Source organism: Eublepharis macularius, chromosome 2 (assembly GCF_028583425.1).
Source record: "Eublepharis macularius isolate TG4126 chromosome 2, MPM_Emac_v1.0, whole genome shotgun sequence".
Taxonomy (NCBI): domain Eukaryota; kingdom Metazoa; phylum Chordata; class Lepidosauria; order Squamata; family Eublepharidae; genus Eublepharis; species Eublepharis macularius.
The window spans coordinates 92,982,679-92,998,183 of NC_072791.1; the positions used below are offsets into that span (position 1 = coordinate 92,982,679).

At 38.9% G+C, this 15,505-nt stretch overlaps 1 protein-coding gene across 2 annotated transcripts in view; it reads right to left on the reverse strand.

The window, feature by feature from the left end:
* TRIM44 (tripartite motif containing 44) overlaps positions 1-14,822 on the reverse strand; it is a 149,471-nt gene extending 134,649 nt beyond the window's left edge. For both annotated transcript variants that reach the window (XM_054972722.1, XM_054972723.1), the window contains exon 1: positions 14,068-14,822. In XM_054972722.1, coding sequence (XP_054828697.1) covers positions 14,068-14,472 — 405 coding nt within the window. In that variant the 5' untranslated portion in view covers positions 14,473-14,822. The remainder of the gene's footprint in view (positions 1-14,067) is intronic.
* Positions 14,823-15,505: the final 683 nt, after the last annotated feature.

The following is a 15,505-nucleotide window of genomic DNA, read 5'->3' on the forward strand; positions in this document are numbered from 1 at the left end:
AGTTCTAGCAATTTGATGTTATCAATTAATTCTTGTTTTATAGCATTTCTTTTCTTATTTAATTGTGATGATAAGGAAATTATATGACCTCTAGTAACAGTTTTAATTGTATCCCAAATGATGCATGGATTTACATCATTTGTTATGTTTTCTTTTATAGCCAATTCAATGTTGTTACTGATCTCTTTAATGGCGCTTTGGTTGTTTATGAGTGTCTTATTTAATAACCAGTGCCTTTGCCTCAATGATTCTTGGGAAGACATTAGATTGCAGCTAACCCAGGCATGGTCTGATATTGCTATGTTACCTATTTCAGATGAAAGTAACCTGTTTGTTGTTGTATTTGAGACTAGGATATAGTCTATTCTAGTATAAACATCATATTTAGGTGAGTAGTATGTGAAATCCTTTTCAGTTCCATGTAAATGTCTCCATGTGTCTGTTAGAAAGTTATTATCCAAAATTTCTGCTAATTTAGTATTTTTCCCCTTCTTATATTTTTTGGTTTTGGGTTTGGAACGATCTAAATTAGGATTTATTATGTAATTCAGGTCCCCCCCCCCCAAGATCAATTCTCCTTCCTGAAAGTTAGCTAATTTATTCAGACTGTCTTCTAGGAAGGGTATTTGGTATGAATTTGGGGCGTATATTGAAGCTAGAGTGTAGGTTTGTGTGCCTATTATGCCCTTTACGAAAATAAATCTTCCTTTAGGATCACTCAAAGTGTTTTGATGCTGGAAAGTAATGGATTTAGAGATTAATATAGCCACTCCTCTTGCCTTAGAGGTGCCTTTTGCATGATATTGGAGATGAATCCAATTTGATTTTAGGTTTTGACTGTTTGTGGGATGGAGGTGAGTTTCTTGCAGAAATATGATATCTGATCTTCTTTTAGCCAGATTTGTAAGGATGTGTTTTCTTTTGATGGGGTTACCCAAACCACGAACATTATTAGATGTAAATTTAATATTTGATGACATACTTGCTCTAATTAATTAAACCAATGGATTTCTTAATTATTTATGTAGTTAGTAGTGCTGTCTCAGAATAAATTAATACAATCAGGATTAAGAGCTTTTATTTTTTTCTTTTATTGGGGGGATGCTAATTTATGAATTGTTATTAATATAATCAGCTGTAACTAAATGGTAGTGTTGTGTTTCCCCAAATTAATTTCACTCTGATTTGATTATTAATTTGCAAATAATGCTCTTGAATTATTTAATGGATTTCTAATTTTATGACAGAACTTGCTAGCTTTATGAAATGGATTTTTATAATCAAGGATGGACTGTAAATATTAAATATTACAAGTTTGATAAAGTAGCAGTCCTCAGTTCGAATATAAGTTTTATATATAGTCTTTCTCTTCCAACCTTGGCTGGAGAGGTCACAGATTGTTGCAGTAATAGCTATTTGAATAGAATAGGTTTTGGGTTTTCCTTAAATACAAGTATCAAGTATGCTTAAACGAATCAAAACTATATAGGTTTCTTTGTTTTCAACTAGTGAAAATTTAATTAACTTGAATAATGAAGTTAGCTTTATATAACTTAACAATTTCCCTTGTTCTTTTCCAAAGTTCCCCTTATCTCTCTTCCTCTCTCTCTATTTTCTGCTTGTAGATTCAGCCAAAACAGAGTAAGAGAGAAGGTTCTGTTACTGAAGTGTTTTATTCACACTTCAAATATTAGTAGAAAATAAAATAATATATATGAAAATAGTAGGATAAGTATATTTTATATGCTTGTATGTATGTGTCTACTTATAGTGTTAAAGCTTCACACCAAGTAGCTTAAATAAATTATAAAAGGGTTTGTCCAATTTCTCTATCTGCATTCCCCTTTTCTCTTCCCTTGTTCCTTTACTGTTTCCTTTTGTCGTTAGCTTAATCAAATTAAATCTGTTTATTTTTCCCTTTTTCCCTCCCTATCTCTTTCCCTCCCTTCCCTTCTTTCCCCTCCTCCTCCCTAACCCACTACACTTTTCCCTCAAAATCTTAGGTAACTATATAAGTAAGTTTTAGAAATTACACCCTCCCTCTAATCGCGATCTTCCCCCTTCCCTTAATATAATCTGCTTTTCCTCTCACAGAGTTCTTGGCTACGAAGCTGCTATAAGCACTGAAATAAAAATTAATTCCAAAGTCTCCCCCTCCCACAATCCCTCCCAGCTAATTAATACAAACTGCACAAAGTTGAAGAATAAATTCCCCTAAGCCCCTTTAGCTAGTGTGTTTAATTCACACACTAGTTTGGTATGCACCAAAACTTACCGGGCTTAACTAATGGGAGTTACATTGAAAGGACCGAACTTTCCCCTTCTCTTTCTTACCCCGCTATTAGTTTTTAACAAGAAAATGTTATGATAGCGCTTCCATGAGCTTATTATTTCAGTTAATTTTCTGAGTCAATTGTCCCTTATTGGTATCTTACTTCCCTTCTGGGGAGATGAAGCTGATGACTGAGGAAATTTCAGTTTTTGAGAAGGCTTGCTTGTTTCCAACGGTTCTTCTAAGTTTAGTTCATTCAGCATTAAGGTTGCAGAGTCTAGATCTGAAGCGATGAGGTGACGACCTTTGTGGAAGACCAGTAGTTTCGTGTGGTTCCACCATTTGTATTGGATGTTGGCTCTTCTTAAGGCCTCTGCTGTTGGTTTTAGCTTTTTTCTTTTCTGAAGAACTTCAGTGGGTAGATCGTTGTATACGTGAACTGGAGTGTCATTAAATAGTAAAGAGCCTTTTGATCTTGCTTTTTTGATCTTTTTGATCTTGCTTCGCTGATTATTTTTTTTCTAATGTTGGGATCTGGCACCTCAATTATGATGTCTCTCAGCATGCTCCTTTTTTAATGCTGGATTGCGGATCCAATGCGATAAACTTTAGTTACAAATTGAGATGGTCCTTCTTTAATGCCCAGTAGTTTAGATAGCCAAGAATTTAGTGTTTTGGCTATATTCTCGTTTTCCATAGCAGACTCTGCAATTCCACGAAGCTTGAGATTTTTATAACGAGCTTACACCTCCAGGTAAATAATTCTTTCCTCCTGGCGTTCTAGTTTGCTGCAAATATCTCTCAAGTCTCTTTGAGACATGATGCTGAGTTCCATAGCATTTTCGGCTGTTTGATTTGTCTTTAGCAGTTCCAATTTGATTTCAGCTAGCTGTGTATTCAGTGGCTGAATGAGCAGCGTCATTTGTTTGAGCAGATTTTGTTCCAGTTTTGCAAACTGTGCTTCTAAAGAGTGATCAGTGGGTTTTGCTGCTGCATTTGCTTCCAAAAGTTTTCCGTCGGCCATTTTAAGTAGCTCGGCCTTGCTGTGTTTTTGGAGCTCAATCTGTGCTGTGCTGCGAAAAAACTGCTGGAGATTTTTTGTTGATTTAGGGTAGTTCTTCTTTTCCCCCTGCATCTGCTTTCTCATAATATATTAAAAGGTAAGCGTTATCAGCTGTTTTCGGGGTAAAAAGGGAGGGAGAAGAGGGAGATCTTTCAATATGCGTCCATACCCAAAGACTCCGATGCAACGCCCCCCGTCCCCATTGCTTTGACTGCACCTTTTATTTCACTTTCTAGGATTTCTGGTTCTTCATCAAAAGATTCTTCATCGAAAGTATCTGTCATCCTCCCCTCTCTTTTGTATAGTTCTTCAGTGTATTGTTTCCATCTTTCCTTTATTTTGTCCTGTATTTCCGTGTTGATCTTTCAGCATCCCAAGCTGTGGCTTGAATTTCCCTTTGATTTCTCAGATCTTTTGAAACAGATTTCTTGTTCTTCCTTTTTTTGTTGTTCTCTTCATTTTCTTTGCACTGATTATTATAATAGATTTCTTTGTCTCTGCATGCCAGTCGCTGAAAAGCTGCATTTAGAATTTTGACTCTATTTCTGTCACCTTTTGCTTTTGCTTCTTGTCTATCTTTAGCAATTTTAAGAGTTTCCTCAGTCATCCATTTAGGCTTCTCCTTTCTTTTGGCTACAGGAATAGTCTTTGCACATTCTTCCTTGATTACATCGCTGGTTTCAGCCCATAGTTCTTCTGGCTCACAATCAATTAAACTTAGTATTGCAAATCTGTTCCTTACCTGGTTTTTAAATTCTTCAGGAATATTATTTAGATTGTATTTTGGCACTATGATTCTTTTAGTGTTTCTCTTCAGCTTTATTCTAATTTTTGATATTAGTAACTCATGATCTGTACCAAAATCAGCTCCTGGTCTTGTTTTAGTAGACAGAATAGAGCTTCTCCATCTTCTGCTTCCAATGATGTAATCTATTTGGTTCCTGTATTGGTCACCCGGTGCTAGTACATGCCTGAAGCATGTATTAGCAATGAACAGGTTGTTGGCTTCACAAAATTCTATGAGCTGCTCTCCTGCTTCATTTCATGATCCTAGTCCAAATTTTCCAACTGTTTGATTCTGCTTTATCACCTGCTTTTGTATTCCAATCACCTATGATTATCAGCATATCTTATTTAGGTGAACAATCAATTTCTTCTTGGACGCTTGCATTTCAATTTCTTCTTCCTCAGCAACCATAGTTAGAGCATAAATTTGAATGATGGTTATGTTAACAGGCTTTCTCTGAAGTCTGATTGATATTACTCAGTCAGACTTTGTGTTGTAGCTCTTAACTGCTTGTGCTAGGTCTCATCTCACTATTAGAGCAATGCCGTTTATTTTGAGTTCATTTCCACAGTAAAACGCTGTGTGATTTTCTGACTGCAAATGTCCTGGGTCAGTCCACATTAGTTCTCACACCCAGGACTGCAATGTTTAAACGTTCCATTTCTTGTTTTACAATTTCTAGCCTACCTGGTTTCATACTTCTCATGTTCCATGTTCCTATTATGTGTGTCGCACAGCTTTGGACATTCCTTTTGCATCTATTCATGTCCGCTTTCAGCTTTAATACAATCCCATCATTAAGAGGAGCACTATTCATACTTGTCCTTGGCTTTTCCCCAGTATCCAATTGAGTGCCATCCGACCAGGGGGTCCTGTCTTCCAGCACTATATCTTTTTTCATTTTGGATTGTCTCAACATAGGGTAGAAGTGGTTTATCATTGCCTTCTCCTGCTTTGCAGTACTAACCTAGGTTAGTCAAAGTGACACTGCCATTGTCTGTGAAAGATCCTCCACCAGTGTCACCTTCCACTACTGCTGCTGCCCAGTATCTAACCTTCAGGAATTCCTCTGCTCCCATCACCATTGGACCATTCAGTTCTCTTCTGCTGATATGACTGCTGAATGATTCTTGAAGGGGGTGGATACATCTTAGTCTGGTGTCTCAGCTTTGACCATTCCACCTTGAGTGACTCTTCCAGAAGAATAGACTCTTGACCAAGCCTGTGCTCTTGGCAGTGTTGCTCTCAGCTTCACAGACACACTCAAACCCCCTCACCATGTGAAGGTGTGTATCCAAGGGGGGGGGGGTAGATCAAAATATTCTCTATTAATATTGTAAATAGTGATAGATAACAATCCTTTTACAAATGGTATATCTATACAAGGTGTAAGAAATATATATCCAAAATGCTCAGGCAAAATCTAAGAAATGCATATCAAAAAAACATATCCAAAATGGACAGTCAATGAACCATCATTTACGTACATACAAAAATCCAGCTACTTCTCAAAAGGTAATCTATTTCATTTAAGCTACAAATAACTCTGCTGATTAAAGACACACTCATTTCTTCTACTAACCGAGTAACTTCATTAACAATATTATATGTATAAGTCCTTCAACCATAAAAATTCTATTCAGTATAGCCAGAGGTTTATAAATTCATAAATGAGAAGCACCACAGAAAATCTGGGCAGCATACTGTCGAGGTTGCTGTCAAGGCTGATGGGGAGCCAGATGGACTGCACCGTTTCTGTGGCAGCTCAAACCTGATCTTTCTCTCAAAGCATATCTAAACAAAATCTTCTGTCAATCCTTATGCCCTTGTGTTCTCTACACAGCTTTGGTTTAGCGCAAGCCATAGCTTTCCTGTTTTGCTGGAAAACAATGTCATGTTCCAGTGCCACATGGGAGCACGCAGGGACTCTGCATACACGCCTCTCTCCCAGGTGCCCCCCCACTGGCAGGTGAGTGGAGGCATGGGCCAGGGGCTGGGAGCCGGGGATCTCCTGCCTCCCGTGGGGGGATGTCATCCCTCCTGTTCCTTGATCATGAAAAGCTATGGATGGTTTTAAAACAAAGTTGAACACCTGATCGTTTTGATGCATAACCTGCACACTGGACAAGAGGCTACGGTTAGGACAGAATGATTTCCAATTGGTGAAGGTGTCAGACATGGACGCATTTTATCTCCCCAACTGTTCAATCTATGTGCAGAACATATCATAAGGAAAATTGGATTCAATTTAGATTAAGTTGGAATGAAAATTGGTGGAAGGAACAATAACAATTTGAAATATATAGATATATGCTACCCTTATACAAAGAGAAACAAAATGTTACTATACTGCCCTTATACAAAGAGAAATCTAATGAAACTGTCATTGCTAATGAATTATTACTGCAACAAATTGTTAATTATCACATTAGAAGAGTAGTGTTAAACATCACACATGCCCAACTTAAAAGCCAGCCTCCTCTTTATAAACCCACCAAACTACTGAGAAGTGGTTCATATATTACTTTTCTACTACTCAGATCTCCAGCATACTCATTAAGAAAAGGAGATGAAACAATCAGAGATGAAGGCGTATGTTAAAATGATCAGATGGATGTGAATGTACCAAACTAACAAAACTTTTTAAATATTGTTCACCAATTTCATGTTGCATGCAAGCAACAGCTTTACACTCAAACATTTATATTCTTGGCTGTCAGCTAAAAACACAGGAACTGTTTCATGAACTCAAAGCTCACCAAGATCCATATCTCCAGATATCTACTTTTCCATACTTGAATCTCAAAGGCATGAGAATTGGAAAACATAATCTGAAACAGCTTGACAGCTCAGCAGAAATAGAAAGTAGTAAGTATAATAAGGTAAGTTACAAAATGGCACTATTTCTCTGGCCCATTAAAGAGGCTAGAAATTGATACAAGTCCCTTCCCAATGTCCTTATCTACCTAATTAAAGCGTGTGTGCACACACACACACACACACACACACAAACCAGAATAGTTTGCTCCTTACTGTGAGTTACTTGCCTTTGAAATCTGCCCTGCCCAGGCTTATTTTGGTAACTTGAAAAATCAATGCTATAGCTGGAACAACTCCTACAGTTTCTAATGTAGCTGTGCTTTTTGAGGATTGCTCCCTAAGAAGCCACCAGTAAAGGCCTAAAATTAGACTTATCAACTGTGCTTTTGCTATATTAAATAAAAATCTGAAACAAATAATGTATATAGAAATATACTTTAAAACAATACGTTATTGCAATAATAGACTTTATTTTCCTGTACTGAACACAAGAAAAGTCAAAGGGAATCCAGAGGGATTTGAAGGGGGAGCAGCCTGAGAAAGTTTGGTATCCCTGGGCTACTTCCACACAGACAAAATCCTATTTGATATGTTTTTATGCCACTTGGATTCAGTAAATACTGAGAAATCAGGTGTGCACTCTAGCCTAAAACATTCCCTGAGTGGTTCTCGAATTTGACTTTTAGGTCACAACCCTCTCACAAGCAAGTAATAGTAAAGGGGAGAAGAGGATCTGAGCATGCCTCATCTAAGCAGTGGGGATTTGGAGGAGAGGGTAGAGCTTAGCTCCTCTTACCCTCAAAAAAAGAAGGAGGTTCAGTTTGCCAGGCAAGTGACCTGCCAAAAACAGTAAAACCGTCACCAACTAACTAACACTTCAGTAAAGACACTTACAAAAATTATATATGCAAAAATACAAAATTTAATAGTGAAGAAAAATAAACTCTAAGTGGACAGTAAAGCATAAACTGCTTAACAAACAGTGGTAAAACGAAAGTCCCTCCACCCACACAAAAAGGGGGGGGGCGTTCCAACCACCAAAACTCAATGTCCATGGAGTAAATACAATTATGGCAAGGCTAAAAAGCTCATACAAATTTCATCAAAAGTACAATGTTTGAAGGCGTGAATACAATGTATGTCTCAAGAGTAGAAATTCACATTCAATAAGAACTGATACGCTTATCAAGAGACTGCACATACACATCGCCAGAATCACTGGTCACTACAGAAGATGCCCATACTTGTTAAAATGGCAATTAAATAATGTTCATTCAACCTGGCAAAATACATCTACAAGAGTTACTAGCTAAAAAACATTTTTGCTAGCTTGCCTACTCACATTGATGTATTAATCATTTACAGTAGGTTGCATGGTCACTTTTTTAAAAAAGGAGCAAATAGAAAAGAAAGGAAAAGCATAAAGAAGCAAGAAGAGAAAGAAGAAATTTAGAGAAAAGAAAAATGTATCCATAATAGTCTGCTTATAACAATTCTCAGTGAATCATTGAACATTTTTAATGAATAAATTATACTATTAATAGTGAGACATTTAAGACCTTTAACATTCTTGGCAAGTTCAAATCTTTATGATTATTTTTAATCCAATTGTAAAACAGTATCCAGGGTCCGGCAAACTCCTCTTCCATTTTCCCTTTTAATATCATTGTCAATTTATCCATTTCCGCTGTTTCCATAATCTTTTCCACTAGTTCTTCTTGAGTTGGTGTTATTTGCTGTTTCCAATGAAATGCTAATAAAATTCTAGCTGCTGTCACTGCATGTATTATAACATGTTTTTGATCTTTGTTGAATTTATCTGAGATGTAGTTCAACAGGAACAGTTCCGGTTTAAAAGGTATTGGTGTCTGTAAAATTGTGTGGAGTAGTGTATCTGTCATTATCTAAAATCGATGTATAGCTTTACAAGTCCACCACATATGATAAAAAGTTCCTGTAGATTTTCCACAGCAACTACTAAGGGTATTCTTGTACATTTTAGCCAATCTATCTGGAGTTAAACAACATCTATAGAACATTTTATACAAATTCTCTTTAAAATTAACCGATTTAGTTATTTTCATATTGACCTTCCATACTTTTTTCCATTGTTCTGAATCAATCTCATATCCTAAATGTTGTGACCATGTAATCTTACGACCTTTTGCCACTTCATTTTCTTTCTTCATTCACATTAAAAATACAAACATCTTTTAAATCAATTTTTCATTAGAAGCACATAACAATTTTTCAAATTCAGTTTGTTCCATATAAAACCCTCCCAATTTTTTATATCTAGACTCAGTCTGTACTCTTGACCACCAGTCTAAATTAATATATTGCTTTAACAATTCTCCTTTTGTTTTTAGGGAGCCTTTATCATCCAAGGTTGCATGGTCACTTTGAAGTATTGCTCCTCCTCAGAGGCCTAAAAGCATATTTTTATGAACCTTACCATGTTGGTGAACATCACAGGTTATTTTATTGATTGATTGATTGATTGATTTTCAAATTTGTATTCCGCCCTCCCCACGAGCGGGCTCAGGGCAGATAACAACATATTAAAAATACAATTTAAATTCATGTTCATTAAAAACAACACATTTATGCAGGGCTTTTTTTCTGAGAAAAAGAGGTGAGAAAAGAGGTGGTGGAACTCAGTGGGTTGCCCTCGGAGAAAATGGTCACATGGCTGGCCGCTGGCATGGAGGGCAATCTAAACTCCTCTCTGTCTGGAGATCAGGGGGCGGGGCCACCAGCCATGTGACCATTTTCAAGAGGTTCTGGAACTCTGTTCCACCGCGTTTCAGCTGAAAAAAAGCCCTGCATTTATGGATTCAGTGCTAATCTGGTATCTTAAGCACACATGTTTAAAATCAAGTTCTACTATCATGGGACAAACTTCAAAGTAAATGTAACTATTATGAGGATATTAAGCCACCTCCTATATTAGCTCTTTTTAGCTATATAAAACATTCTAATTCTATCAATCTTCTCTCATTACAATTATTCACCATTAACTGGTAAATTGGGAACTTTGTACATGTACTCAAATGCCACTCATTGCCAGAAGTGCTCCATTTTCATCTTCTTCCTGATTCCCCCCCCCCGCCCTGCCATTACAGTTCCCCTCTATTCTCAAATCTCCATTTCATTCATTCCATATTGAAACGAAGTAGAAGGGTGATATGAAACATTTATAGTGTCACTAAACATGGCCAGAGATTCTTCCCTTCCAGCACTGGAAGACTGACGATTTGCTGGGCATACATTCTGAGAATATACGTACGGACAATCTTGGGAAATCTAGCTCTGCATGAATAAATTAATATACATAAGTTTTTCCCAAGAACACTAGCTACAGCAGAGATTTTATTTATTTAAAACATTTGTTATCTGTCTTTCTATCATGCAAGAACTCAAAGTGGCTTATAATATAACCAATCTCAGATGAAAACAAAGTTTAAAAAACAATACAGTTTAAGACTGCCAGTAAAACAAAAACAAAGCTAATTAAAAGCAATCCTAAATAAATATGTCTTCAGTCGCCTCTTGAAGATCAAAGGGATCAGGCACACCTCTATGGGGATTCTGTTCCATAATCGTGGGATTGCCATGGAAAAAGCCCTCTCTCATGTACCCACAAGGTGAGCTTCTTCAGTTGATGGGACAGTCAGAAGGGCCTCTTCACTATGATCATAACTTCTGGGCAGGTACATATGGGAGAAGTTGCTCCTTCAGATAGCCCAGTACCAAGCCAAGGCCAAAACCAACACCTTAAACCAGGGGTGGGCAAATTGCGACCCGCGGGCCACATGCGGCCCGCTACAGAGTTTTTTGTGGCCCGCCAAGACAGTCAGAAAAATCCGCCTTGAACCGAGATTTCCTTCCCGTGCACGACTGAAGATTCGCTCACTCCTGATTTCAAAAAATCTCACTCCTGATTTCAAAAAAATTGTAGAAAAGTGTGATAGGGTACATTTGTCTCATTAAACTGATTCTAAAATTAAATGTGCTTGCAGCTATAGATAATATGAAATTAGCACAATAAATAAATTGAATAAAACTACCACTATTTTATTTAATTTATATTTATTGATTTTTATGATACAATTTATACCTTTTGTGAAATGCAAAGTTAACTAATGAATGCAATCATTTTAAAATGTGCGGCCCTCCGCTAACCTCCGCTCCCACAAAGTGGCCCCCGAGCCAAAACAATTGCCCACCCCTGCCTTAAACGTTACTTGGGTGTTGTGTATTGGTAGCCAGTGTAATCGCTGTCATATCGGGGTCATATGCTCCCAATAGCTGGCCCCATCCAGTAATCCAGCTGCAGAATTTTGCACTACCTGCAGCTTCTGGGTAACCTCGCACATTGCAATAGTTAAGTCTAGATGTAACTAAGGCATGCATCACTGTGGCTAGATCTGACTGACTGAGGAACAGGCACATCTGATGCACCAGCTGGAGCTTGGCAAAAGCACTCCGGACCACTGCAGCCACCAGTTTTCCAAGGTGACTGCTATGTCAAGCAGCACTCCCATGCTGCCAATCTGACTTAATGGAAATATAACCCTATCCAAGCCAGGAAATATCTTAAATTCCTGGTCAGGCTTTCTACTAACCCAGAGAACATGACTTGTCAGGATTCAGTTTCAGCTAGTTCACCCTCATCCAGGTGATTACAAGCACCAGTTCAGAACATTAACAGCATTCTTGGAAATAGAAAGGTAGACCTGGGTATCATCAGCCTATTGCTGACAATACAGTCCAAACCTCCTGATGACCTCTCCAAGTGACTTCATTTAGATCTTCAATAACATGAAGAATAAGAGTGAACCTTGTGGAACACCCCAGGCAGGACTCTCCCAGCACAATCTTCTGAAACTAACCTCCAAGATAGGACTTGAACTACTGTAATGTGGTGTCCCTTAGACCCAGACCTGAGAGACAAATCAGTAGGATACCATGGTTGATGGTATCAAAGGCTGCTGAGAGGTCCAGCAGGTCTAGCAGGGTCACTCCCCCTGTCTAGCAATCACAAAGGAGATCTAATTCAAATTAATCATGTTTTCCATATCCTATATCCTCATTTTTTCCCATGGACTTCCACAACACCTTAATATGCCACACATTAGCTTGCAACAGCCTGCACAACTAGCAAAGTCTGGTTCTGACAAAACATGCCTGCCTGCTTGTGACAGATCAAGAGCCACTATGAGCTAAAGAACAGAACAGAGTTGAATAGTCTGGCTTTATGGTGGTTCCCAAGGGCAGCTAAAACTAAAAAGCAGTTGGAAGCACTCCCTAACAAGCAGGGACTTTTTAGTTTAGAAAAAGATGACGAGAGGAGATAAGACAGTTTTATAAAATTATGTATGGTGTGGAGAAATAGAACCATGATAATTTATCTTTTCTTTTACTATAAAACTAGAATCTGGAGCCACAAAATGAAACTGGATGATCATAGACACAAGAGAGAGAAAATATAGCAGAAATCACTGTTACAAGATATAAAGATGGCTACTGGCTTAGATAGCTCTTGGGAATTGGACAAACTCATGGAGGACAGATCCACCCACACTGGTTACACAGGATAGCTCAATGGAAACTCCAAGTTCAGAGACAGCATGCACTGGAGACAACAGTGAGGGAAAACCAATGCCTTCTTGCCATACTTGTGGGAAAATCTCACTGGCCATGATGGGGCAAAGAATATAGGACTAGACAGACCTTTGGTCTGATTCAGAAGGGCTACTAATACATACACCTTTATATCTCTGTATATAGCAGAGGTAAACATCTGAGCAACGTCTGTGAAACACAAATAAGAATCAAAACCAGGGATTAAACAGAAAAAAAATCAGTCAGGTATCTAAAACCAAATGGATTAAATTAATGCATCTTTTTTGCCAGTTGGCATAGTATGGTTCTAAGAGCAGCATGACAGGCAGAAACGCAACATGTATTAGGGTTACTTTCCTGGAACAGAGATTCAGTAATGTAAAGGGATCCTCCAGATACATTTTTTCAGCCACAGAGCTGTGAAATGCAGTCTCTTAAGAAGGATACCAGATCAACTGAGATATATAAAGAGTTTACTTGGCTCTATTATAGGCCTCTTCTTTATAGAGAGTTTCTCAAACACCACATTAAGAGAAAGTTGCCCCACATCAAATCCATATTCCATTATCAACCCATGGGGATTGCAGCCATATAGTCCTGATGAAGTCCACAGAACTACATTGAGCAGTAAGTAGTTAAAAGATTGCAGCCCTGACCTCATTATTTTTGCTACTACTTTCATCCCTTTTTACGATGACCTTGCTGATCATAAAGTAAGCAAATCATAACACTTGCTTATTGGGGCAGACTAAATTCACAGATTTAATTTCCTCTTTTTTCAATGAAGTGTATCCTTCTGACTTTAATATCACAGCCAGTGCACATGGAAATATTTTATAGCTTCCAAGGCTTCAGGTAAAGATCGCTGGTCTGGTTACACAGAGCCTGAAAGCAGCTGTGACTTCATCGGCCTCAGCATGCTGCTCTAGAAAACACTGTTCTCCATTTCTTAATAATCAGAATATTTCCAGTCAGCCCACCAAACTTTTGTTTCTTCAATGCTCCTTTCCATAGCTCCTCTCCACCTTCTTCAGCTGCTGGGATGGTAGCTCCTCTGGAGTAGCAGGTGCACAGAACCAGTGGATGGCCCAGAAGAAATGACAAGAAATGAGGCAGGCCAATTCTAACATTCAGGGAGAGCATATGATATACTACATATGTTTGAAATGCTCTTCTTCTTCCCTGTACTTAAACATTCTATGATCAAATACTTTGGCACTAGGACACACTCAAACAGTCCATTCTCCACTAACACATGATGATTTACCAGAAGCTCTTTCTGAATGTTTCAACTGGCTTTTAAGAGCAACGCAGCTGCTGAAGGCCAGCCCTGGAAAATGAGGGGGGCAGTCTATATTTATCAAATGTGTTCAGGAACTATGAAATCAGCTTACTAGCAACAGCTAGTAAGACATTTATCTAGGTGCACAGGGCTGCGTGTCTGAAGTCACCAAAAGAACTGGGTCTAGCCCAGGTTCATTCCTCCAGAATACTCACCCTCATGGCTTCATAGGCATCGATCAGAGTGATGATATCATGCTTTTGGTGAGAGCCGGACACAGCACACAACACACAGATAATTCTCTCATGCTCTCTACAGTACAGGCTAAGTTCTTCTCCGTGTTCTTCACACTTCCTCCGTTCCAGCTTACGAGGCTCTTCTTTGGGGTCTCCCCCTGCCATACCTTGGCTGCCTGCCTGCCCCAGCCCCCCTGGAGTGACAAAGTCAGTCATCTGGTGGGTCCTGTACTTGTGGCTATGCTCCTCTGCGTGAAGTTGGCAAAAGGAAAAGGCACAGTTCTGACAGACCTGCACGGCGCCCTGAGCTTCATCAGGCTCGCAGGCATCACAGGTATTGTCTTGGGGTAACTCTTCCCCATCCTCCCTCTCTGCAGAAGCCATTTCCAGCCGGAGCCTGACAAGGCTTGCGTGTTTATTCCTCTTTTCTTCTATGCTACACACTATTTATTATTGCAGCCCCCACCCCTTTACAGGCTTCCTCTATTATTTGCTGAGAAGCTGTTTCCCCTTCAGATCGCTATTTTCCAAGCTCCCAAGTTCCTTCACGTACTCTCTTCCTGCACTAGCCCAACCAAATTCTGCTTCCCTTCTTTCCTCTGCCAAGCTTTCTTCTTGTCCTTATTCACTACTGTTCCGGGCTGACACCCAAACAGTTTTAAAAATCCTTTTTACTTCGCTCCTCCCTCCCTTTAAGATTTTTTCTAGTCACCCCTTTCAGTATGCAACATACTCCCAGCAGCAGCAGTTTCGGTTTTGAAGCACAGGCCAGGCTGGCTTGTTCACTTCCTGAGTCACTTAAAGTGGCAATGCCTTCCTTTCTTTCCCGCCGCCTTTCTCTACTGCAGATCGTGAAAGCTGCCGAACCGTGGTGGTTTGAAGAGGGATTTCCTCGTCTGGGATTCATTAAGGTCGCTTTAAAAAAAAAGGCCTGTTCTCTTACGGTGAGAAAAAATGTTTGTGTTTCTATTTTCCGTTTAAAAAGCAGGCTTGGTCAATTGTTCATTTATGAATGGAGCTCTGAGCCTCATAACTAACTAGCCCGGCTTGGCAATCATCAAAAAAAATCTTCTTTGAAGTCAAAGAAATATTTTGTTTTCTCCTTGTATTGTACAAAGGGGAGATAAAGGTACAAAGCCAATTCTGATTCCTAGCTTCAAAATTCGTTGAAAATAAGCTGTCATTCCAATAAGGAAACAGTTTTTAATGCAGCCTGCTTTAGCAGAACCACAAGTGACAAAAGGCACAGATTGGACACTTGTCTGATTCCCTCAAGTTTTGATGGGAAATGTAGGCATCCTGGTCTCGCAGCATCGCTCTCTGACTGCTGTCCAATGGACTTTTCGACTGTCACTTGTCCAACATTCCACCAAGCTGCCTACATTTCCCATCAAAACTTGAGGGAAGCAGACAAGTG